The sequence below is a fragment of the Alosa sapidissima genome, chromosome 21, assembly GCF_018492685.1.
Source record: "Alosa sapidissima isolate fAloSap1 chromosome 21, fAloSap1.pri, whole genome shotgun sequence".
NCBI classification, from domain to species: domain Eukaryota; kingdom Metazoa; phylum Chordata; class Actinopteri; order Clupeiformes; family Clupeidae; genus Alosa; species Alosa sapidissima.
Window position 1 is genome coordinate 18,860,465 of NC_055977.1, and position 25,718 is coordinate 18,886,182.

Consider the following 25,718-nt stretch of genomic DNA (forward strand, 5'->3'; position numbering starts at 1 on the left):
CAGTGGGGGGCATTAATGCATTTCAGTTCCACACTTGTTTGATAAAAGAAAAGATGGATAAGCGGCTAAGAGATGTTAAGTTGATGTTAAGCAATGTTAAGTCTCCTCATAAAGTAAGTCATTTCACAGTCATTTGTCTGTAGACATTAATGATAGCCTAGGGCTGAAACATGTCGATCTGCTTGACAGGTTTCATTAAAGCAAGTTAGAAGATATACGGTTGAGGGGGTGATTTGTTCATTTAACTTTAAACATGTTTTGAAGTAAAACAAGTGTCTTTTTAGAGGCCTTGACAGATAAACCTAGGCACTGCCCTATTTGCCAGTGGAATTCAATTAGACGTAAAATTACTGATACACTGTTCCTCGAACCTAGTAGTGCAACTACTGTTGTACATTATCAGGCTCCTCGACTCCATATCCATGTCAAAACAGAGCATTCCTCTGCTCTTAAAGCAACGGGTAAGCGGGTCACATTCTTAAACGTTGATGTCAATTACTGACAGGATGCTCAGTATTGTGAGACATTTGCCCCCGTCTTCCACAACTCCAGATGAACAGGAATTCTGCGTAGGTGAACTGCTGATTGAAGGATGAAGCTTCACCAATCTCTTCCTTAGTGACTCATAATAAAAATAGGACATGCAGTGCCATACCATGCGTCAGGATATTCTCAGGCAATCGACCACAAATGTTATCCGATCAGGTTTCATGGCATAAAACATTGGCATTCCTATGACCACTGCGACTGAATTTAAATCAATATGTTCCCCAGAACTTAAGGGAGTGCTTTTCCTATTCAAGTCTTTATGGAAACCCATGTCTGGTCAACATCTTTCTGGTCAACATTATTTCAACATTATTTTCAAGGCCAATTCCTAGTTCCACCACTCAAACCAATTTAATTTCCTGGTGACCTAACAGCATCAGGGCTTCACAAAAAAGACGTGGCAAAACCTGTTAAGGCAATGCTCTGGGAACTGAAACGAAAGGGCTGGGTGACCTTGAAGCACCGATGGCCTTTGGATCATCTGACCACCAGAAGATGTAAAAACAGGAGCTGGTCTCTTTCGACTCGGCCCCTGGCTGGAACCTTCGTCTCGGCGCTCCCGCAGCGGAATTCCCTCTGAGTGAACTGTATCCCAGGGAGAAAAAGTAACACGTGGTGGCGTGGGTGGGATGGGGTGGGGTGGGGAAGGGGAATTAGAAAAGCAGGAATTCCCTTCCAGTGGGCCGCTGAAACAATAGCCACCCGGATTTTTTTTTTTTTCGTTGGCCGCCATGGTCTTGGCCGCACCCTTGGTGACCTCCGCCTGACACTGCCTCTAACCAGCCACTTTGCAGAATGTGTGTGTGTGTGTGTGTCTGATCAGCTCGAGCTTTCAGTGAAAATGAGATGCTAATTCACAGTGCATTAAGGTCCAGAGAAAACCACTGTACCAGCGTGGTTCAAATGAGAGGTAGTGATTATCTCCTTTAACCTTCATCCCTGTGTAGGTGAGGTAGCCTCTCTTAGTCAACCCAATTAACTGCCCCATAGAATCATACACAGGATATATTTTGGAAGGAAGACGTGCTAGTTGAACTACAGAGTCCTTCAATTGCCCATTCAATTGCCCAAGTTCAGCTAATCACTTTGGTGATTAAATATCATGATGTGGTGTTCCAGGAGACACTACTTAGGCCTTTTGGAGCATCACATTCCATTTTTTATGCTAAACAGATGATCTACTGTTAAACTGTCTTGTTCAGCCATCAGCATATGTGCCACAAATCACTGTCATAGAACAATAATCTTCTTGACACTGAAGAGCACAATGTGAGTGTGTATGAGTGCTTGCATGTGTCTGCTGGATTGATCTTGGGTGCTGTCTTTATTACCGACTGTCTCCACTGCTGTCTGATCAGTGATCTCAAAAACAGCCCAACTGCACTTGGCGTTTCAGCGACACACAGTACAGATCCTCGGCCAGCTTTCTCGTTCCATTTATAATTGTAAAAAGTCCTGACACCAGGGATGACGGCAGATCCCAAACCAGCTGAATGAGAGCAGAGAGCCACTGGGCTTCCTGTTCGGGCAACCATCTGTTGATATGTGTTGCCATGGGAAACATTTTATGCCACTGCAACATTTCATATTAGAGTTCTAATTAGAAAGCTTTGTATTTTTGTAAGCACATAGGGTCACAATTAATGTTACTCACGGTTAAAGAGACAGAACCCAATATATCCCCCTTTCTCTAGCATGTTAGTTTGACCTGCATGGTATTTGTATCTGGACATGGTATTTGTGATGGCGCTTAATGGCAAGCAAGTATTAGTTATCAGTTAGGCCAGAGTCCATGAAAATTTCGCAAGTGTATGCAAAAATGCCCAAAGAGGGGAGTTGCTAAGCGACTGCTTCTCTAGTAGAGAAACAAATACATGGTACACAAACACCAATCACTGCAGTTGTTTATTTTGTCCAGCGCGTTTATTTCAGTTGGAAGTTCTATTCTAGCCACTGTCTTGAGTGGAGCGGGGCACCAAACATTAATCTGCTCAATATGTCTGAAATTTCCCCTTGAATAATAGCTATTAAATAGTTCATCAATTGTCAGTGGATACAGTGTATGTGTTTTGAATTATGGTGCAAATGTGAGCAAAATTCCAGCAGTCCCTGCAGCCATGAACCCTAGAACCCCCGGCAGCCTGACGTCAAGCATTCCACCATATGCAGATCTACAGAGTGGACCAACAGCGTTGAGGTGGCAGCAGCAGCAGCACTTTGTGTTGGAAAAGTGGGCACCTCCCAGCCGGATGTGGATGTGAAGTAATCCAGGAATGCGTTTTCCGGCGCGGGGCTGGTGTAAGCAACAGGTGTTTGTGTCCGATAGCGGCCGAGCGGACGGACTCGTCTGATCTCGGCACACAGGAAGCAGTGGCGAGATGAGGAACTTCTAAACAATCACCCGCGGAGTGCTGTTAACCTCGTTAGGCACTCCACTGTGACTATGGTCTCATGGGCGCTAATTGTTGTTGCCGTCAAGGTCACGCCGCACCTCTTTGGTGCCAAAGAAATGGCTAAATTAATTGAGCAGAAACGTATACAGAACTTAAGAAAAGACAATGACTGTCTGTCATTTGACAACTTGTGCCTAGGCACAGAATGGATTCCTTACAATTCAGTGAATTCACCCATAAATGGATCCATACACCAGTTTTGGTCAAACTCTTGTTGTGACTTCTCTGAATGATTGCTGTCAAACAGCTACAAAAACACAAACTATGATGAACCAGACAAACGTCAGCAAAGGTATTGGCAGGGTAAATGCACCCTTAATTTGTCTCGAACTGAGTTGTTTGATGCATGTCTGCACAAAGGAATGAAAACAGTCCAAATTATTTTTGAATGAGTCGCAGATGTTTGAAAGAAAGTGAAAGATAAACAGTATATTTAAGAAACAAATACTCTAGACACTTCATGTGGTTAACATGAATGAGTGCTCTGAAAATACTCCTAGACTGCAGCAAATCCAATCAACGGTAAACTAAAGCTGCATAAACAAAGGCATCATTCAAGAAAGTCACCGCTACTAATGTTACATTGAAGTCGATATCTGAGCTTTGGGGCCACCTTATTGCATCTGTGATAAAAATCTCTGGACCTTCACAGTCTCTCTCTCTCTATAGCTCTCATTTGACATGTGAGGTGCTGATCAAGGAAGTCACTGCAGTTAATCTCTTTCATTTGTTCCAGACCAGTCACCTTTGGGACTTTTACATGCTGTATAATAATAAATGTGTACGCCACACTGCACAAAAATGCACAACGCCCTACATCCACTGTAACCATTTTAAGGATGTATTAAAAAGTAGAAGATGGAGAATGAAACCCAAGAACATGCTTGAAGAAGTCAGTTAGAAAATAGTGAAGACTGATTACATTGTGTAACTACTCTATTCCTTGCTTTCTCTCTCTGATTGAAAATTATGCCAACATACTTTTGCACTTTATTAGACAGCTTTCAATGAAAGTATTTATTAGACAGCTTTCAATGAAAGTATTTATTAGACAGCTTTCAATGAAAGTAAGACACCTGGAAGATGAATATACTATATACCAGAAAGTAACTTTGTCAGCACCATCTATAAAAGCGATGGCCATCACTCTGCCCTTTCCTGAGAGCAGTTTGCCCATAAACACCAAAGGTTTTGTGGAGAGACACCTAATATTTTTGCGACCAAAAACCAAAGTCGTTTTTTTCCACCAATACATGCATTGGTTGTAAGCTTCTTCCCCCTGCTCACAATAAAGCTATCTCCACTGCAATGTGCAAGAATAATCTCTGGAACTGTTCACTGCGGACCCTTCACAAAATGAAGGAAAGAAAGAAAGAAAGAAAGGCAGAGAGGAAGGGGGTTTAGAGGAAAAGCGACTGTTAGATCATGCCTTGAACAGTGCGTAAACTGAGAACGTAATCCCTGTGTATCTGCCCCCTGCTCACCGCAGGCTTTTACTGCTCTGGCTCCCACTCTACTGGATCCCCACTCTGGCCCTTTACTCTCCTCTGGGGCCGCGGCCAAAACCACGCCGCCCGGTCCATATATGCTTTATGGTAGCGTCCCCCCCACCCCCATCTCTCCATTGCACAGCTAGCTCCTGGAGCAGACCTCGACTCGGAGGCCCTCGGCCAGGATTCGTAAGCATTTCCATCAGGAGGGATGTTTGGGAGTCTCTCGAAGGGCATTCTGAGAGAACGGTGGACATAGATCTTCAAATGTACGGGGAGTAGGGGGGTCCTGGTGGAGAGTAATTGGGGAAGGGAGGGGGGCGTATTAAGGGGCTGGTGATTCCAAAATAATTCTCTGTTTGGTCCCCTGAGTGATTAGATTGGTATCATACAGAACGGGATGACAATGACTCATAATTCCACCAGAGCTTCTGGGCACTGTAGTTACGAAATGACTTCGGTTTCTAAACAATGAGCAGATAGAGAAGGCTTTGACAAGGGGGATGTGAATAGCAAAGGAATACTTGCTGGTAAATGGCTGTTGAGCTACAGAAGGACAGTGCAAGTTATACATATGGACAGTGTGCATCATACATGTTATCATTGTACTAGTTGCTGGTTGAGCAGCTGATAGGTTATTGGTGCCATATAATCTTCAGAGCCCTCTTCTAGCGATGACGTCTAATGCATGTTATGGAGTTCGAGGTTCCACTCACCATCATCCAGGTACATCTGGTCGAGCTCCTGAGGCTCCTGCTTGATGCTGACGGCCAGTGTGGAGGGGCTCCCCTGTTGGGGCAGGAAGGTGGACGGGCTTCTCCTGGGCGACCCCTTGGGTGGCTGTGGGGAGACAGAGGCAGGCACCTCGTGTGCGGGGGCGTGGGACGGGGACAGGCTGCTGAAGGGGCGCTCTGGCGTCGAGGCAATGACAGCGGGGGAGAGGTGTGGCGCGGAGACCACCCGCGGGTGGAAGAGAGCGGACTGCTGGTAGCAGGCGGCGGCCGTCGCCTGGATGGCCGACACTTGTGCGGCGGAGGCCGTGGCCGGCGGAGGTGTGGGTCCTGCGGGCGGCTGGGGGGAGCCGAGCAGCAGCCCTTTGGGGAAGTGCGTGGGCGACAGGTCGTGGAGCTTGGGGCTGCCACTGAGGGACGAGCTGGAGACGGGGGAGGACAACGAGGACGGCTTTCCTCCGAGACGCTGGGGGCCGGCAACGCCAAATGGCCCTGCCGTGCCGGGCCTCGGGTCAACAGGCATCGCGGCGGTCAGCACCTGCGGGGAGTAGTAAGGCTTCGAATGCAAAGGGAAGCCAGGTGCATGCTGGGTACACAGCTGAGGGAGCTCATAGTCATCATGCGGCTCTGTTTTTATAGTTGGAACTACAAAAGAAAGAAAAGAACAATATCTCTGTAGAGTCGGATGAAGGGATAAAAGATAAAAGAAAAACTAATCTGACGCACCATGTTTTGGACATATATGGTAAACCTTCAATTCTAGTGCTAGAGCGGGTCAAGTTGAGTCACAGACACAGACTTCTACAAAAGAGCCCTGTTCAAACCAAACATCACATTCTACTCTAGTAATTAGGAATCTAAGCAATACTAATGAATATGCCCATGTTTAGAGATGACCGGCCTCAGTGAGCGTGTGCAGAGACATGGGCGGGTGGCTTGGATACCGGTGGCCAAACAAACAGCCGCTCATCAATGGGCCTGTGTGTCCGAAGCAGTGAGTCGCCCGCGCCCAATTGAAAACATTTGATTTGAAAAAAAAAAAATGGATGAATCACCACCACAAGGCTTCTAGTTGCTTCCAAAAATGAAAAAACCCTATTTCCCTTGGATCTTTTCTTACATCTGTATACAGATACATGTGTCAAATGCTGAATATGTGGCCAAAACAGAAGCTATTTGGATTGTGTATGAATACTCAGTCGTTTTGGAGAATGTTTGAGTCAAAGTTTTAAGTTTACTGGCAAAAACTTCCAATCCGGCTTAAAAGCATCTCTCACATGGCCTTATCTATAATATTTACATCTCGGCGAGAGAGAGAGAGAGAGAGAGAGAGAGAGAAAAGCAACACTCCACGTTTCCTTAGTTTAGATCAAAGCTGTTTTTGCTTTCCTTTCATGAACCACCGACCAAACCACATCCACACGCAGAGGGACAGAAGCTTCCAGTTCTATGAAATATCGTGTCAACACCACCTGAGAATGAGAGAACTCACAGTCACCCTAACTGGCTGGTGAAAAATAGAAACCAGACGCTTATTAATAGTGGCAGCAGGCGGAAAAGAGGAAGTTGAGCGGGACCCACGTAGAGACACGCTAACTAGCGGGCGGCTACGAAAGCTTTTATCAGCGGCGCAGGAGTGAGCGTTTGTGTTGTTCGATTTTTGACAGCTATGAATAATAGATCGGTTGCATGAGATTAATTAGCACAGGCTAACTAGGAACCTTTTCATTGACCATAGCACAACACTGGCAATGAGTATAAGACAAAGAAAAAAAGACAACGCCAGAACCTTCAGTGTATTACTTTACTGTGCCAATATGAAGGGTTTTGTACAATCAAACCACAATAACTGTACTCAAAACAATCTGGGATAACATTTAGTGACATAACTCAGCACTGTTTGTTCTGGACATTAGCTCAGTTGTGGTTCTGTATTCCATCAATTTCCATTTATTAATCCATTCATTAAATAAATGCTGTAGCTAAATACTATCAAAAAGGGTTTAATGATAGTGCTTAATGTTGCTGAATGTTTGTTGAAGGACTGTTAGACTGTAAAGCCTTACAAACCCAGAAACCCTAATGTAAAGCGTAACGGTAGGCCAGAAATCTTATAGAAAATACACATCTCTCCTACTAGACTTCCCAAGTTTCCTTCCTCTTCCTTGAGGCACACACAAGGGGACACCATTAGGGAGTTCAACCCAGAGCCACAGTAGGCTCTAAGACGAGCCTATGAACCTCTCCACTGTGTCTGAAGCCTCAACCCTGAGGCCGCTGGGCGCTGGCCTTCCAACTTTGGCTATGGTGTTATTTCATCTGGCAATCCAATTCACATTCCCATATTAGAGCCCCACCCAAGCAATGGCCTATTAATGCTCCTATAGCCACTCTACCAGGTATGGAAAAGACCAAGTTTAATGGTGGTGCTTTTATAACAATGGAAACATTCTCCACTTTTTATTTTGTTCTTTTCTTAAAAACTCAAGTTCAGAATAGCGCTTAATGGAGATATTCTTAAAAAATCTCAAAACACCAAATAAATTGTGTAATGGGAAGCATGGAACAACAAAAGTAAATGATTTACCAAATAAAATCATGGGTAATAATGTGTGGAACAACAATTCACCCATTACTCAAGTGACTAATGGGTTTCAATGTGTGAATAATCATTTAAAAACACAATCTAGAAATGAGGCAAATGGACACCTGACAGAAGTGCTAGTTTGAAGCTACTAGAAGAGGTTAGAGAGAGGTTCATGTTTACCTTTGGGTGGCAGATAGGTGAAGCGCTGGCACTGACTCCTCCTGCGTTTGCCGTTGCACACATAGAAGCTCACAGACACCGGGCTGGCAATATTCTGGTTCCTATAAGTAGGTACTTCTACCAACAAGCTTGTCTGCAACACAAACAAGTAAGCAAAAAATGTTACTGTGTGTAGATCATAAACAGACATTTTTCAGTTTTAATATTTTTTTCCCATACTTGATATCTAATTGTTGGGATTACATGACAAAATTCAAAATACACCATCTATGAACCAAATATTAACTGGAACCAATTAAAAACCAGACCTTTCATGTTGTGTCAGCCATTGTTTCAATAATTGGAGCCATGTGAGTCATTCAGTAACTTGCTGAAATTTTTGTGTCGCGGATTTGTAAATATTTGTAAAGTTCCCACAGTTAAAATCCAAACCACCGATTACAATGTTGTACTGGATAAATCAGTTAGGCTACCCGGGGCTTTTAAAACTTTTTATTATGTGTATTTTATCTCCCCTTTTTTCCTGCACTGTATCTGAAGTCTGGTCAAATATGCACCCCGACCGAGAGGATGAGTCGTGCTTCACACGGCAGATGCTGCTGGCGTTTCCTGCACCGCCGCGTTCCCTGGCTCCGAGAGCGTCTCCTCGCCATCCAGACAGTTTGTTTCTCCAGCTCCTCACCCAGCTGTCTAACAGCCTTTCCCACACCGGACCAGACAGGCCTGAACTTCCCTAGCAAATGTCTGCGCTGCGCTGCGCAGGCCAAGTAAGTTGGACCATCTTTAAACTTAAAAAGCTAAAACCAAAAAAAAAAAAAATCAAAAACCCAGTGAGATGGGATTGATACAAGAGCTGCAGAAGCTGGCCATGAGAAGTGAAGTCCGCTATCTGGAGGACATTACGGATGAGCGATGGACGCATGATGAGATATTGAGTGAGGCCTGACTGAGCCAGATCAGAAGTGTTGTCGGGTCATTCTAACTCTCCGAGGTGAAAACACTGATCTATGATCTGTCAGAGGTAGTCAGGAGAGATCGGTGCTTTGCAAAGTTGGAGGGAGTTCCAGATGAAGAAAGACATATTATGTGATACTAAGTAAAGGTGAACAGAGCCAGATACAACTGCTCTGCTGGTCAGAATAGATACCTCTTAATGGTTAAGCTGGGTCAAGGCAAAAGTTTCTGTTTAAATGAGGCCCTGGAGGAGCTTGCGGTCATATAAATTACTATAGGGGGATAGATACAGGATGGACATAGTCCATTAAACATGTTTTATGATTCAAGGACTATTTTCAAACCTGAACCCTTATACTTCAGGCTACATGGACACCAAGTGAACTCCAAAATGCCTTTTCTATCTTTTCCTTGTCCAACATTTCTGCTAGAGAATGGCAGGTCATTCCACTAGCCATGAAAACATCTCACACATTAGGACACTTTAGTGAATAGGTATAATCCAAACAGCATTGAAATGTAGGGAGAAAACCTCACTTCAACCCTGTGGGAAGGCATTAAGGCTACATTCACACAAAGACTCCCATCTGCCTGCGACCAGGAGGACAATGTGGAGATTAGCTTTGGCTAGACAGATGCTGCAATGTTGTTTAAAATGGGCCCGGTCCAGCATGCCTGAGCCAGGTGTAAATGGCCGACAGTTTGCAGCCAGACGTGTTGTAACGGCTTACGCTCAGCCAGAGTAGATATAGACTGGGGCGGCGAGGGGGGGGGGGGGGGGGGTATCGGGGATTTGGAGCAGGTGCAAAGACTTCAGCGCACACAGACGCTGTCTAATCCACTCTTGTGCCCCCCCTCCCCTCAGGTCTGAGAGAGGGGCTTGCTGATGAGTCAGCCTGTCAGGGAGCGCTGGCCTCCAGGTGTCTCGCATCACCCTGAGTCTTCCCCTCAGACAGCCCCTCAGGAACTGGAAAAAAATGTTTTTGTCCCCCCCCCGCCTCTCTCTCTTTCTCTATCTCTCTGTCTCTCTCTCTCTAATTTCTTTTCCAACTGCTCCCATGATAATTATTTCTCCAAAGATTCTGTCAATCCTACACCAAGTTTCCTCCCTCGGTTATACTATAAGTCCTATATACCTTTGTCAAATCAGCAGGTCTTGAATATAGTACAGAATCACTTTAAAAACAGATAAGCAGTCTAGTGACACATTATTTAAGGTGAATGTGATGGTCCTTTAGTTCACAGGCTATGACTAAAGCATGATGAAAATATGGAATGTGATTTTTGGACACCATAAGCGCATTCATTCTCAATTTGGATTTGATAGGCTAGTATGACAAGTTCGAGCTTTGAGAGAGCACTTGGACTCCTCAAACAAATCTGCATGAAGATGAATTAATTAATTGAGGTAGAAGGGCTTACCGATTTGGAGGCTTCCTTGTCAACTTTGGCTTCCATCTCCCATATATGATTGCCATCTGTAAAAAAAAAAAACATACAAAATGGTTGATTCTGGTTATTTGTCAGCAACTATCAGTGTTCTGTAATAATAAGTGACTCAGAGAGAGGCCAAGTGCATGGAATTTATGAAAATATCAAAGTCAAAGTCCAATATTAGGATGAAAAACAGCTTAATGGCGTCTCGTCATGGAATAAGCCATCCTGAACAGATGAACTTCAAACCTCCTCACTGGACGTCATCAACCAGATGTTATTGCATGACAAACAAAACCTGCACATCAGTACCCGGCGTAAGGGTTCATGAAATAATGCACAACCAATTAAAAAGTAAAATAAATTGCTCTTTGAGTCCATTTCCAAACATCAATCATTTGTCATCCCCAATAAAATGCCTCAATGCAACCCTTTTTTTAGCCACAAATTGTGGCAACCGAATAACTGTCCCTTTTATCCTTCCAAAGCTGCACACCAACAGCCAGGGACAAAAGAGCTACTAAACGCTCATTTGCTATTTTTAGTGTCACTCGTCAGCAGGCTGGCTTTTTTCCTTAACTGGTTAATGAAACCACGTAAACCATCGCCTTTTGGGTCGCAGCATTGATGGGCTGGCAACGTCTTAAATAGAACTGACATCATAACCATGTCTTCCATGTGAATGGAAGGGTGTCTGCAGACAACGCCAGGCTGACTGGTGGGCCTTAGTGATTTTGGGCTCGGTGTGTCTGTAGTGCCATGGTGGCGTGCAGGAAGGGGTGAAACGTGTTGAGGAAAAAATTATCTTTTCATCTTCAATCGCTTAATTTATAAACCACACGGTGAATTATGATTGTGTCATAAGAGGATTTGAAGAGCTAGGTATTCATATACAACATAAGTACAAATGTTGATTTGTTACTAAGAAAGTTGTACAATATATTCTATCTAAGGAGTCTCTGAAGTACATGATGAGTTAACAGGGCTTCCCTACTAACCAAGACTTTCACTCAAAATCCATGCACATCTGAATAAATCCCTTCCAGATGCAAAGACAGGGCAGCCAGTTGTTGTGACAGCTGATGCTTGGTGGAGTCAACTAAACTGTAGGTGTTCTGCTTTGTGGCTAACTAAACATTAGAATTCCCATTTAAGAATACCTCCCAGGATTATAAGACACACATGAGGGTAGTCCTCACAATAGCAGTCCATTGTAATCACTGTCCTTCACTTGCAGCGGTTAGTAAAATCGCTCATTAGTAAAAACTCTAATGAAAAGTAGATCGTTACTGAGTTTTTAGTTGTTCTGTGACAGAATGCCATCCCTCTCAGAGCAAAATCTACACATTTTTAAAGGATGGGTTTTTAAAAGACTTCTAGAGGATGTCTTGACCTCTTACCACAGTCAAGGCCTTAGGGATTGAGTTTTGAGTTTACAGATGAAGAGAGCTTGCTGTTTTCATCAGTTTAAGCCATTTTCTTCAAGACAATTTGGGCCTTGCCAGGAAAAAATAAAGTTCTGTGCAAAATATTTTGCTTTTTGCGGATCCCCTATGGTGTCTTCCATGCGGGCCATATAGTTGAGTGCAGTAATGGGCATTCCATCACTTAAGTGTGTGGCTGGTGGGGGTGATGGACGAGGATCACAACATTAGTCTGTAATTTGTGGGAGCATCCACTTAATTTGTGGCCGTCCACACGTTAGATGTGGAGTTGAGGTTCACTGAGGCAGTGATGTGGCAGATCCCTTAGACTTAACTCTCTCTCTCTCTCTCTCTCTCTCTCTCTCTCTCTCTCTTCTCTCCCCCCCCACCCTTTCTCTTCCTCTCTTTCTCTCTTGCCTCTCCCCTCCTCTCTGGAGGAAACCTCGCTCCTCCGACCTCCCCTGTCCTGCTCTGGGAATCCCTCCAGGAGGGAAACCTTAGAGCTGTAAGGTTGACGCGCCAGGGGTAAACATGTTTTTCTCTCATGTCGGAGCGATCATGCTGTGATTTAATAGCAGATGGTTTCAAAGTAGCGGCTGTGCGAAGCAAAATGCGAAGTATTTTTGATCTGCCACTGATGATTAATCTGAAATGAATCTTCCTTCTTTTGTTATATAACTCCTTCAAAAGTTATAGATATCAGTGTCAGCGAGAGTTCACAATTTTTTTGACGAGGCATAAATCCCAAACTCTGCTTGTTTGTTGCTTTTGGGTTTAATAACTGCTTTTAATATGGCTGGCTTAATGCAAAACACCATGGCACAACCAATGCTCTCACACTTCATGGCCTCCCTATTCCGTGCCACATCACTCCTTCTCATTCCTTTTCTTTGGCCCCTCACCAACGCCCTTTCTCCTCCTTCTCCTCCTCCTCCTTCCTCCCTCTCTCTCTCTGCTGGCAACTCTCCTCCCTCACTCTTGCATCCCTCGTTTTCTCTCTCCCACTCTCTCTCTCTCTCCCACACACACACCTCCCTCCTTACACAAATAACTGTGCCTGGTTCAGACACAACACAGAGTCTGTGCAAGACTGTGGTAGGCAAGCAAGCAGGCAGGCAGGCAGGCAGGCAGGCACAGGGTTTGGGCTGAAGCAATCAGCCGGAGGGCAGGGAGTGTGTGTGTGTGTGTGTGTGTGTGTGTGTGTGTGAGTGAGTGTGGGTGGATGGGGGTGGTGGGGGAGGCTGGATGGTTGGTGGGGTTGGGGTAAGTCAACTGGGGCTACTGCGCCTGCTGTTTGTCATCCCTGGACCCTTGGGTGGAGCAGGGTAGAAGCAGAGAGGCTGAGATGGAGAGGCAGGCGGTGGGGTGGGGTGGGGGCAGTGCCTGGCTTTGAGGGGGGAATGAAACGCTCCCTTGTTTTGTCTAATTGGACCGGGGGAGAGAGAGCGGAGCTCGGCTGGTGCGGCTGCTGCAGCCTGAAACAGCAGGGGGATGGAGCCCAAGCATAAACACACACACACACACACACACACACGTGTGTAAACACACATATACACCTATATTATGCACACTCACATCCTCAAAAGCACACAAATAGTGTATACACACACATAGTCATACACACCACTGGTTGACTAGTAGCAGAGAGGCCGTTGCTATGAATGGACTCTTTTGTCCTTGGCCATGCCACGCAGATGAGGCAGACGCACGCCAGTGTTGTCAAATGCCACCTACCCAAAAAACACACACGGGAACATACAAACACACACAGACACAGACACAGACACAGACACACACACACACACACACACACACACACACACACACACACACACACGGCCCCCAAAGCCACTGTAATCACAGCTGAAACGAATTCACAGGCACAGCACACTTTTCTTTTCCAGGACTGGAGAAAAAAAAGCAAGACATGGGGACAGGGATGCGATCTCCTTGTCTTAATATTAAGGCTGAGGGATAATTGTTTTCAGTTTGCTTCTAGCTTTCTGCTTAAACTATCTCTGGGGAGAAATACATTATTGGGTTATTGTTTATGTAATTTGTTTATGAAAACGGGACGCTGTTGTGAAAGGCAAAGAGAGAGGCCAAGCCACAAAACCCATCTTAAGTTGTGGCCATCTTTCTCTATAAACGCTTAATTAAATCTTTGAAGTGACTTTGGCATAAAACAATGTGCTGACCTTGTACTCATGTGGATTTCGCCTGAAGATTGGGGAATTAAACCTGATACTCACAGGGTTTACAGCAAAAGTATTTCTCATTTTATTGTACAGTGCCCTCTATTTACTATGTAATTGCAGTGCCCAAATGGACTCCAGTGGTTGGTTTCAGTCGAAGACCTTGTTTGGAAAGGTATGCAGGCAATACTTGATAAGGAGTACTTTTTTTCCACCATCACCAATGGAATTTTGGGACAAAATTTGATGTAACATAATTTTGCTCTAACTGGCGTGTCTCCTGAACAGATGGAACCCGGGTCCAACGCAGGCCCAGCACTTTCATGTCTTTACACGGTCACAATCACGCAGCCCTATCAGATTTCGGCCATGTTTGAAGTACATTAAGCCCGATACCACATGCCACATTTTCTTCAAAGAAACATGCTAACATATGTTGTTTTTTGATAGCCTAGCGCTGCCCGCCTGTTACTTTGAGTTCAGTTTTTGTTGGAATAAACTGAAATGAAGTTTACATCTGGTTATATCAGGCAGGTCTTTTGTGCTAAGATTAATTTCTTGCTCATGCCAGTGTGATTTTGTCATTCACAAAGTGCCGAAATCAACAATTTACTTTAAAGTGTAGGGTTGGACTTTCGTATTTCTACATATTGAAATAAATCAGCACTGCTTATCCAAAGCAATATAACACAGAGAATAATACATAAACACAATCCACATCCTTGTGATCATTCACTAGATCAACAAAGGCAACAAGAAAAAACAAACTTGAAGTGTGCTTTCTCACAGTGAATCACCACTCATCTGTTACCCTGGCAATATGACTCAGTTCACCACAGAGCCGGCTCTTGTCTCCTGATCACCACTTAGAGGACTTGGGTTCTCTCACAGACATGACCCCAGGCCAAAAATAACCAAGCCTGTCTGGGTTCACATCTCTCTCCCTCTCTCTCTCCCTCTCTCTTGAGTGTACCTGCCCAGGCCAGCTGTGTTGTAGTGCTCTGAAATGGTGGCAGCCGTCAGCTGTCAGCGCCCTTCACGTGACCTCTCTGTGGGGCCCTGAAGAATAATAACAATCTCTCTCTCTCTCTCTCGCTCTCTCTCGCTCTCTCTCTCTCTCTCTCTCTCTCTCTCTCTGGCCTGTTCTTCATCTCTCCCCCTCTCTTTCTCTCATTTCAAAGAGATACTGTATTTCTCCACTTCGCTCCCTGTTACAGCCAGCACAGCTCAGCTCACAGCGCTTCGCTGATTCCATTCCTTCCTCTCGCCTCCACACATATTTCAGTTCCCTTCTAAATGTTCTGAGTCACGTACATATCTCCCATCAACAATAACATAGTAACAGTAATCCGAATGAAAAACCAAAAACATTTTGAGTCTAGGAAAAGTATTTCAAAGTGGCAATATGGAAACAGAATCCTCCTATGACCAACAAAAGTCATGAATAAATAATTGCCACAAAAGACACAAAGTACAGATACAGTTTGGACCATGTTTAAGGAGGCGCTTTTTACAAGATGGTGTAAGAGTAACCCTGTGACCTCTGAAGGCTAAAGCAGGGAATCCCTTCAGAGTGACTCATCATCCAAGGGTAACGTTTCCCCCCGCATAACATAAACATCCCCTCAGCTCAACGCCCACGGAGTGTGAAGGATCACCCTCGAATGCTGTCTCGAGCCATTTCCATTCCACTGTCCAGCCAAGATGTCTCTTTCCGAATGTGCCTCTGTGTGTTCTCTCTCAACCTGCTACATCCTGAGAGTGATTTTAATCTTCAACGTAATATATATTATTTGTGAATATAAATAAACATAGGAGGTATATCTGTTAAATGTGCAAGTATAAGAAAAAGGTTTGTAAATATATATATGTAAATACTTAACGTTGATCATGTAAAAGATTAATTTAACTGAAAGCTGGGGGTAGGGACCTACAAGCTTTTGATTACCTCTACTCTTTTCATTTTTATTGTCTATGTCTATGTTGATTCTTAAATATTTTATTTGTTAATGTCTACATGTTCAAGAAAATAAATGTACCAAATCCAAAATCCAAATCCAAATCCTTCACTGTGTGCTTCGCTAATTCACGGATTGGAATAAATGCAGACCAAATTTCCCTCACGGGATCAAAAGAGTATATATACTTATACTTATCCGTATTTGTTTGAATAAAAACTCCATAAGATTAACTGTGTTTTTGTGAAGGTATTTCAGGCCATTTATATTACATTATTTTAATAGGCTCCATACAATAAAAAAAATCCAAAATAAAACATAATTGCTGGATTTTCAATAAATTTGTATTGCCTCAGTGCTGAACTCATATTTTCCAACTTGCCTGGCATCTAAAGTGAAATGTCAAAATACGACACAGCAAAACAAAAAGCCAAAAGTTTGGTAAATAGAATAATCTTTAAGAATGTGGTCCATAAGTGGTTAATCTATAAAGCAGCGATTGGATTGTTTGTGTGTGTGTGTATGTCCATTAGTGTGCATGTGTGTATGTGCATGTGCATGTGCGTGTATGTGTGTGAGTGTCTGTGTGTCTGTGTGTGTGTGTGTGTGTGGAGAGAGGGGGGGGGGGGGGGGGGGGGTTCTGTGAAACCAATGAGAAGGCAGAGGGGGGAGTTTCCATCGCAGGATTGCCCAAGAATTTAAGGCGAGTGCCAGACGCAGGGAAACCCTCATCAAAAACAAGTGCACACACCCAGGGATGCCCCGGTCCAAGGCAGCCCAGGGCCTTAAAGCCTGTCCACTTATCTCCAGCTCTCCCCAAGGAGAGTTTGCCTTCCACCATACTCTACCAGTGCTGTGTGGTTTGCTGTCATGGTAATGCAGTTGTACAAGGTTGTACGAGCCCTATAGTAACTCTGTTGAAACTGGTATAACATACTCATCTTTTTGAGTGCTGAACTGGTGTGTTTCTATGACCAAATGTAAACCCTACATTTTTTTTCTGACCAATGAGTGTGTTGTAACAACAACAACAACAACAACAACAACACTAACAGCAACAACAACAACAACAACAACAACAACAACAACTTGCATTTATATAGTACTTTATCAAGGCACCCAAAGCACTTTAAAGTGAAGGGGAAACCTCACTAACCACCACCAATGTGTAACTCCCACCTGCTATACACATTTGTAAACAAACTCTCAGTAGCTACAACCCACCAGTGAAATGCGACACTTGACAAGTTGCATAATCTTAAATAAGCTGCACAACTACAGAAGACTGAATGAGTTGTTCATCTCATTTAAAAAAAAAAAATGGGAGAGGGGGGTGACAGCTCATCAATAAACCAGTTGCTGTTCATTAAGTAAACAATGTTGTGCTTTTTTGTTCTTATTTATATTAAGACATTTCATTTAAATCTATTAGATGTATTTCACTAAATGTCTAATGCGGGGAAACACCAGCATCCTAATATTCACACCCACTAGGCTATTTCCAACAACGGATTCTGGATTGTTCTAAAACTCATAAGCAACGGCACCCTTCCGTCCCTTACAGGTGGAACAATGCGAGACCTTCCTGTGGCGGTTCCACGTGTTCCGCCGTACGCTATTAAATGTGTTTACGCCGTTCGGCCTTGGCCTGTGCGGGGCCCAGATATTTTTTCTAAGCCAATCAAGGAAACTGCTGTTTGTAAACCTCCACTCCAAACATCTGGGGAAAGGAGAGGCACTCCTTGTTTCCATACCAGAGAGAGAGAGAAAGAGAGAGAGAGAGAGAGAAAGAGAGAGAGAAAGAGAGAGAGAGAGAAAGAGAAGAAAAAAGGATTATGAAAAAACAGAAAGAGAAATCTAAACAAACACTCAAGTGGCGGGGTCTGCAACAGACGGCAGATTCTGTGTTTGGGAGCCATTCCTGGGGCGTGCAGGCAATGGAAACTTGGGCAAATGTAAATCCGTGGAGTTAAAAATACTGCAGTTAATGCCGACCACATGTGGACTGCTGGCGGATCGAGGGATATTTTGACGGCTGGGAGAGAGGGGAGAGGGAGAGGGAAAAGGAGGGAGTGGCTCTGGAGGGGAGGGGGGGGGGGGGGGGGGGGTCTCTTTTTGGATGGGAGACAGAGAGCGCACGCACATACACACACACACACGCACGCACACGCACACAAAAACATGCACGCACGCACACACATACACACACACACACACACAGACACACACATAAATGTGCATGCATACACGCACATGCATATACACACACTTGTCAAGCTCCTTCTTACATAAAGTCAGTAATCCTACTTTTAAACCTTAGCAAACACATATGCTCACATAAACATGTGGTAAAGCACACTGTGTGGAACCTTGGGAGTGCCTGGGCTCACACACACACACACACACACACGCGCGCGCATGCACGCACACGCACGCACACGCACGCACACACACACACACACACACACACTCTCTCTCCTCTCTCTCTAGTCTCTACCCTCTCTGACAATTTCCAGATTTCAGGGGCTGCCTTCGTTCGCCTGGCAGTGCGAGCCTCCCCTTACCTTGGGCGTTCTCCACAAACACAACCTTGGAGTCGGGCTGGAAGTTGTGTCCGGTCAGGAGCATCTTCTCCCCCCCTGGGACCACACAGCTGTCCAAGCTCTGCTTGTCCACCAAGGGAAGCTCCTGCGCTGACCGCTGGGCTGTGGGGAGGAATGACAAATGGCATCACGCAGAGGAACGTCCACATACGTACACTAAAAGGGATGATTCATTTACGACTGCTGTGGGGGAATCATTTACTCGATCCAAGCAGACATAATGTACAAGGCCAATATGTGTGACTGATTAGTAAAGCTTGTGTGGTATTTGGGGGAGAGAAGCTGAGAGAGTTTTGACAAGACTAGATGACCTATTCACCATGCAGTCCTGCTGCTCCAATCATGACATCACCTGTTCACACACTCTCTTTCTCTTTCTCTTTCTCTCCCTCCCTCTCTCTCTCTCTGTCTCTCTTTCTTTATTTCTCTCTCTGAAATAGGTCATACCACAGTGAGCGCTCTGCCCATTTCTTTCTTTTAATTGGCAATGTTTGCGATAAAATTATTTTCCTGCTACCAAAATGAATTGTCTTTATTTCTTTGGTACAATTGTAACCAGACAGAGTTCAGTGAGTTTTCTTTTGACTTAGTGGTAGAACAATTCTCTCAGTGGAATCTCACTGTAGTGACTACTGTGATTTAGTGACTGTCTTTGAAAGCTCACAAGATTTACCGTGAGGTGATTCTGGTCAGGCGAAAACAAAATCCCCATAACAAGGGTCAGATGTGACCATTCCACACACGCTGATTTCCAGCCATGTTTTTGCAAAAAAAAAAAAAACCTGCTGTTCAATTTTATGTCTGCTTTAAAACATGGAAACTGTTATTTATTTATTGTCTTCTCTTCAGGGTGTTCTGCTAAAACTTTGTCTGGCTATTGAGTGTCAGAAGTGTAATTCTCACAGAAATAAATACACAAGCAATGACCCAGTAAAGCCCTGATATACCGGGGGCCAAGTTGTCCCAAGGCAGGGAGAATTTCCTGAAAGGGGGAGACACACGCCCCTTTTAGAAAATGATATATTTTTGTTCTAGATCATAAAAGTGCAACTGTGTCCATGCTGACTGGTGTCAGACAAGCCCTGTTCATACCATTTATGGGCTAGTTCATAATCTCTTGTCAGCATAAAGTTACTTCATAAACACCTTTTCCTATCAAAATGTTTTCTAAGGTAGAACTGCAGCCAGACTGCAGTGTAAATACTGCAGTGTAAATATATGGCATAAAGCAGTTGCCCTTTCAACTACCAAGACTATTTGTTCTTGAGTTCACAGAAAAACAAATCTATTTCTACATCTGGAAGTGAAGACAGGTATTGGAATTACCTACAGGTTAGTGCATATCATTACATTATATACTGTATTGCTGATCCAAACTTTTGTGTATTTTGTCAAATATGGCTAATGCATGTCCTCCATGCTTCCCACATTCTCACTTTCTCGTTAGGTTTTGAGTAAGTATATTACTATCTTACTTACTTACTACTAGAATATTTACTATCTTTCTCTAGTTCTCTAGTCTCTAAACATTTCAAGTTGGAAGTGTCATGCTGACGGGCGAAGGCACGTTGAAAGGTCTGCTTACAGCACTCGATGGGGTTGGAGGCGGCCTGCAGGGAGATGGTCCTTCCATTAGGCTGGCTAATGTGCACTCGGAACACCATCCTCACGCGGGTGTTCTTTCGCCCGATGTCCGTCTCGCCCTTCCGAAGCTCGATGTCCGAGTTGCGCAGCTTGAGAATGCCAGCACAGTCGATTCTGATGGGGAAGATTATGGATGAGCGTGTACACGTATCATTTAGTCTGGATATGAATAGATGCTACAGTATGTGATGAGTACTTCTTCAGTAACTTACTAAATTAGTAATGAGCAATAGTCAAAATGCCACAAAGTTTACTCATCCACATTGTAGAGTAACTTATTCACTACTTAGTCATCTGTCATACATTTTAATGACACTTTTTACATAGCTATCAATTTGATCTATTTTCATTTTCAGTTATGTGTTCCAATGAATACAGTAGTTTTTAAAACATACAGTACATTTTTGTATCTTAGGGAGGTTTCCTCTTACACTACAAACAGGGTTTAACACTGGTAACTTCAAATCTGTGTCTTTACTTTTGGAGTGGAACCTTTCTGAAGCGAGCCTGAGAACAGCGTGGGTCCCTCATATTGAACACGGGCAAAACCTGTAGATCTATAGCACTTGGAATGCGCCATAAAACCGACCAACCCCACAAACCTCCACTGCTTGTGTTGGACCAACCTCAGAAACAGTGAAACTGCTCTGAAAATGAAAACTTAAGCCCCTTTGAATAAATTACAGGCTGTCAAGAGCTAAGCAAAATTGTGCTGCTGAAATCTACGCAAACGTCTCGCCCGACAAAATGGTGAAACAGAATCCCCAAAACCCAAGCAAAATGGATACATGTTTAATATAGGGACCTTTTGGGATATATTACTAATGCAAGTAACTTCCAGCAGTCTTCACACAGACTGGAATGTTCTCCCAAAAGAGGGGGGAAACCAAATACAGAAGTTCGATGGTTATATAACATTTAGCGAAGTGTTACATCCATTAAAAATGCAGAGCGAGTGGAGAGGAAAAACTGCTGAGCGTAGCAGGCTGCTACTGCCTGGAGTGGAGTCCAGAACTCGTGGCCTCTCCACAAACTCTGGGGGATCCGTGGGCCCCCCTGTAACCAGAGCTCTGGAGCTCCTGTGCACAGTCAACCCACCCGGCTAAAACAACTGACAAAACCACACAGACCAACGGTCGTCAGACAGCACAGTCATATGATGTGACTCTACCCATGCACCCCACCCCTCGTCTTCAAAAGAGAACCCAATAGCGGTCAGCTCTGACTGGTCATATGACCCAATGTTCTTTAAAATTGTTCTATTGTTCTATGAACAGAGCCCATGATGTGAGAGCTGGCAGAAGGGTAACAAGTAGTAAAATAGTGAAACTGATTCTCTTTCCTTATTTTAACCCCCTACATTCTCAATTAAGTGGTAGCATGTTATGGTATGTCTCTGTTATTGGTCTGGGAAAAGGCGAGAAGTGTATTTTTTAACAACTTACAGTATTGTGTCATTTATTATGGGTCCACATGTCTGCATTATAAGGAGATGTTACATGCCGAAAAGAAAACTTAATTTTTTTGTTTTGTTTTAGTTTTCAAAAATGTATACATGTGAAGGTGTTATGTATACTACTGTAGTTATGTATAATGTACGGTGGATGTCCACATGTATGTAGGCGGAGAGACAGACAGACACACATGCACACGCGCACGCGCACGCACACACACACACACACACACACACACACACACACACACACACACACACACACACACACACACACACACACACACACAAACTCACATAGCCTTCATGTTGCTCTCTGGAAGCAGAGGTATCTCCAGCAGCTTGGTGCTGTTCTGCAGCACCTCATGGCTCGGTGTTGACACAGTCTTGCCCGTGATGCGGTGGACCTGATAGAAAGCATGCGGCCGCAGCATCCGGTCGTCCGCAGTCCCAATGAACAGCTGGAGGGTCAGCGGCTCGCTTTCCATGTAGCCATGCAGCTGGGGACCGAGACAAGACATTACACATGTTCAAAGCCACACAACACAGTAACCAGTGGTGGTCATTATGAATGAAAAATGCCCTAAACCAAAGTGAACGAAAGCAAGTTGACCTTCAAATTAGTTTTTTTTTTTCTCTGGAGGATTAAGAGATTCTACGGATTTTCCAAAACAACTGGGAGGTCTGTATCTCTGTGACATACCGACAAGAGGCATTGTGTACATAGAAGACAACATGGGTCTATATTTACATGGGAACAACGTGTGGCTGCCTGCCATAGCTGCTCCTATACTATCCAACAGAGAGGGGAGAGAGTGCGAGTGCGAGAGCTCCCCTCCCTCTCTATCCTACTATCACCCAGCAGAGGAATGTGAAGACTCCGCTGCACTCGGTGCCCTTCAGCCGGACTACTCATCAACACCACCCCCTACAACTGAGCTGCTGTTACCCATCAACACCACCCCCTACAACTGAGCTGCTGTTACACTGGCAGAGAATTTCTCCGTTGGATGGGCACTGTGAGAAACCACCATGTCGGTGGGCTCTTGCATCATCTAAATCATCTAAAAGGAAATGGACATTTATTTTATCTAATAAATGTGTTGATATTGCAGATGTATTTACATAATCTACAAAAAGGGTTTTAATTTGGTAGTTCTTCTGTGGGCTCAAAAACAAAAACACATCCACTAGAATGGAAAAACTTCCATTCATTGACTGGCACACACTCTGGGGAAATTCTTTTACAGAATTAAGTTTACATAACGCCACTAAGATTGAGAAAACATAGACTTTCTCAGATCATTCTTCAGGAACCCCAGAAAGAAAAACCCAAAAGTGTCTCCACTGAGCCATTACATCATATTTTCCAGTCGCAAAAGTTACCATGTCTTGCGTTCAGCCTTTCTCCGAGCAGGATTTATTTTCCCAGTCAAAGAAAAAGCCCAGACGCACCGGGCACGGTGCATAGCTGTGGTTCAGACGGGCATTCAGTTAGGCATTCTGCGCGCAAGATGAGTCCATCCTCTTCACGACTCGAGCGGTTGGTTGCCTGACAGCAAGTCATGCCTTCAGAAAAATCCTTCTTGAATTAATAATTATATTCAATTATGGGCGGAAACCAACAGGAACTGCTCGCTCGCATAGGATTGGGGATTGCAGTTGTTCCAGGACAAATGCGTGACCACTCTGAGGGGGGAAAGGGCGTGGTGGTGCTGGGGCCTGAATGGAGAGGGGAGCCTCTAAGGGATTAGAGGAGGAGAGTGCTCTGTAATCTGTCGGTTAACAGGAGGAGAGCTGGTGCCGTTTGGGGCCTGGCTAAAGGGAGCGTGGCTCCTTCGTCTGCCAGAAACGTGTGCGGTTGGGCCGAGCGCCTCCGTCCAGCAGCCCCGACAGATGATGTCAGAGGAGCACTGGGAATTTTCCAGAACAAAAGCTTGCCTGTGAGCTCGGCCGGAAGCTGCGGTGGTGTTGGGGAGGCTCCAGAGCTCCAGAGGGGTAAAAAAAGTAAAAGCTGGGAGCTGCACATGTGCAGATCCCAGTGTTTAGGATCATAAGCACCTCATTAAGTTACATGTACACATGTCCATGCTTGACTGCGAAGATGCTTCAGAGGCACTAGGAGAGGCTAAATGTGCCATTGTTTTTTGTTTGTTTAGAAAAAGTGGGCAAGTCAGCATCATTACTCATAATTCCTTTAGCACGAATTTGTGACAGTAGCATTTTTTCAAAACCATTCAGGTAGTGACTGATTTTGTCAGAGCATTTGTGAGGCCTACCCCCCACATGTGTGGTTAGTGCCTCACTCACATCAAATGACACTGACTTGTTGTCTTGAATCCACTTTTGGCTAGGGTGACTTATGCCCTCCGCACTCACAGACAAGCTCCTGTTTGGCTCCCAAATTGAAATGGTAAACTTCCATGAGTCAGTTTCAAAACGGAAACCACTGAGTCACTGGCGTCTGGCAGAGTGGACTGAGGCGTCAGCGAGGCAGGGTGGTTTGAAGACATACCTGTGATGCTGGACATTGGCGGCCAACATAAAGGAGGGGCACGAGGTCAAGCAAACTTTCAGTGAAGAAAAAAAAGATGTGACAAAAAAAGATGTGACTGTGAAAAACTGAGGAGTGAATCACTTGCAATTTCAGCAAATCGCTCTGATTTCACGGGCATGAATCCATGAAAAGTCAGAAAAGAATGAAACTGCTGTAAGTAAAGTCAGTAAGTGAAGTGGCTGTGAGGCTAACTCTTGCTACACTTAGCCACCTCTCATCAATGTGCTGCACTCACACACCTGGCAGGCAGGAATGTCCTGGTCTTAAAGGGGGAATTAGGGGGAAATTAGGTACAAATTACAAACACAAGGAAAGTCTGATAAGGACTATCATAAGGAGAGTCTGTCTGATAGCTAGCTACTATAGTTATGGCTATGGTATTTGGTAGACAATTTTTCTGGACACCCAGTTAGCTTAATTCTAACACAAATGCAAATCCTTTGCATGAATTTTCATATATAAATTCCTTCAATTCTAGTTAGATAGTTATTCTATCTTTAAATCCAGAGGTGAGCTGCTTTTTCTGTTTTGATACTCTTGGGAGAATATTGACATTAAGGATTTCGATCATACGCGGAAGTGGAGGATGTGTGTGTAAGGATGAGGAGGAGATGGTGTGCATTGTCAAAGGATCACCAGTTTCCTGCAAGTGGTGTTTCGTGACTCTACTTGCCCTTCTTTTATGACTGCTAATTGACAAAAGAACTGACAAACCTCACAAATAAGAAATCGAAGTGTTGCGTGCGTAAACAGCAGATGACTGCATGGACTGCACACAAAAACACTTTCGGGAAGAACCAGCGTGGTATCACGGAGAGGGAAACCCCCCCCCACAAAAAAAAAAACACAAGTCACGACAAAAACACAAAGTACGTAAGAAGCACCAGGGACAACAACAAAAAACAACGCAGAGCATGACAGACGCGGTTCTCCAGGGAGTATGTTAAGATATGGGAGTGGCGGGTATATTGAAATGACACCACCACATTTAGTCACTCTAAGGAGTCACATTCAAAGAGTTAACATGCAGAATAGCAGCTGAGATCATCTTCACTCTTTCATAAGACCATGGTAAAGCCACCATTTAAAATATGTAAGCATTTCATATGCATTACATGTTGCTGAATGGGATTAAATGCTCACTGTGATATGGTTTATGGTTTAAAGTACACCAAAGTCATGCAAACCATTGGCAGAACTGTCAAAAAAGGAGGAGGTGGAGAATATCTCATCAAAGTTACTTTAAGCTACAATCATTTTACAACAAAGAAAATGCATATTTGCAATATATAAACACTATACTCTAATTTCATTGACCGGCAACTGGCAACAAGCAAGATCCACCACACATGAACCAAAGCTATCCTGTGGTGTCTGCAGGCACTGCACTGACCCATCCATGTTTGAGCTTGCTACTGGCATAAAATTAGACCAGTTATTTTTCCAAGTTGTTAAATTAGCTTTAGCTAACTGGAGGCAGACTTTGCTTGTTGCATGTTAATGAAA

The 25,718-nt window shown here is 44.2% G+C and overlaps 1 protein-coding gene across 3 annotated transcripts in view; it reads right to left on the reverse strand.

Moving 5' to 3' along the window:
• Positions 1–25,718, reverse strand: part of nfatc1 (nuclear factor of activated T cells 1) — a 32,264-nt gene that overhangs the window by 2,576 nt on the left and 3,970 nt on the right. The window contains exons 4-9 of one of the 3 annotated variants that reach the window (XM_042076177.1): positions 21,953–22,155; positions 20,144–20,316; positions 18,520–18,660; positions 10,367–10,422; positions 7,991–8,123; positions 5,209–5,868 (exon numbers count right to left, since the gene is read on the reverse strand). In XM_042076177.1, coding sequence (XP_041932111.1) covers positions 5,209–5,868; positions 7,991–8,123; positions 10,367–10,422; positions 18,520–18,660; positions 20,144–20,316; positions 21,953–22,155 — 1,366 coding nt within the window. Of the gene's footprint in view, positions 1–5,208; positions 5,869–7,990; positions 8,124–10,366; positions 10,423–18,519; positions 18,661–20,143; positions 20,317–21,952; positions 22,156–25,718 lie in introns of those variants that run through there. The other 2 variants (XM_042076179.1, XM_042076178.1) reach the window with 2 other exon arrangements.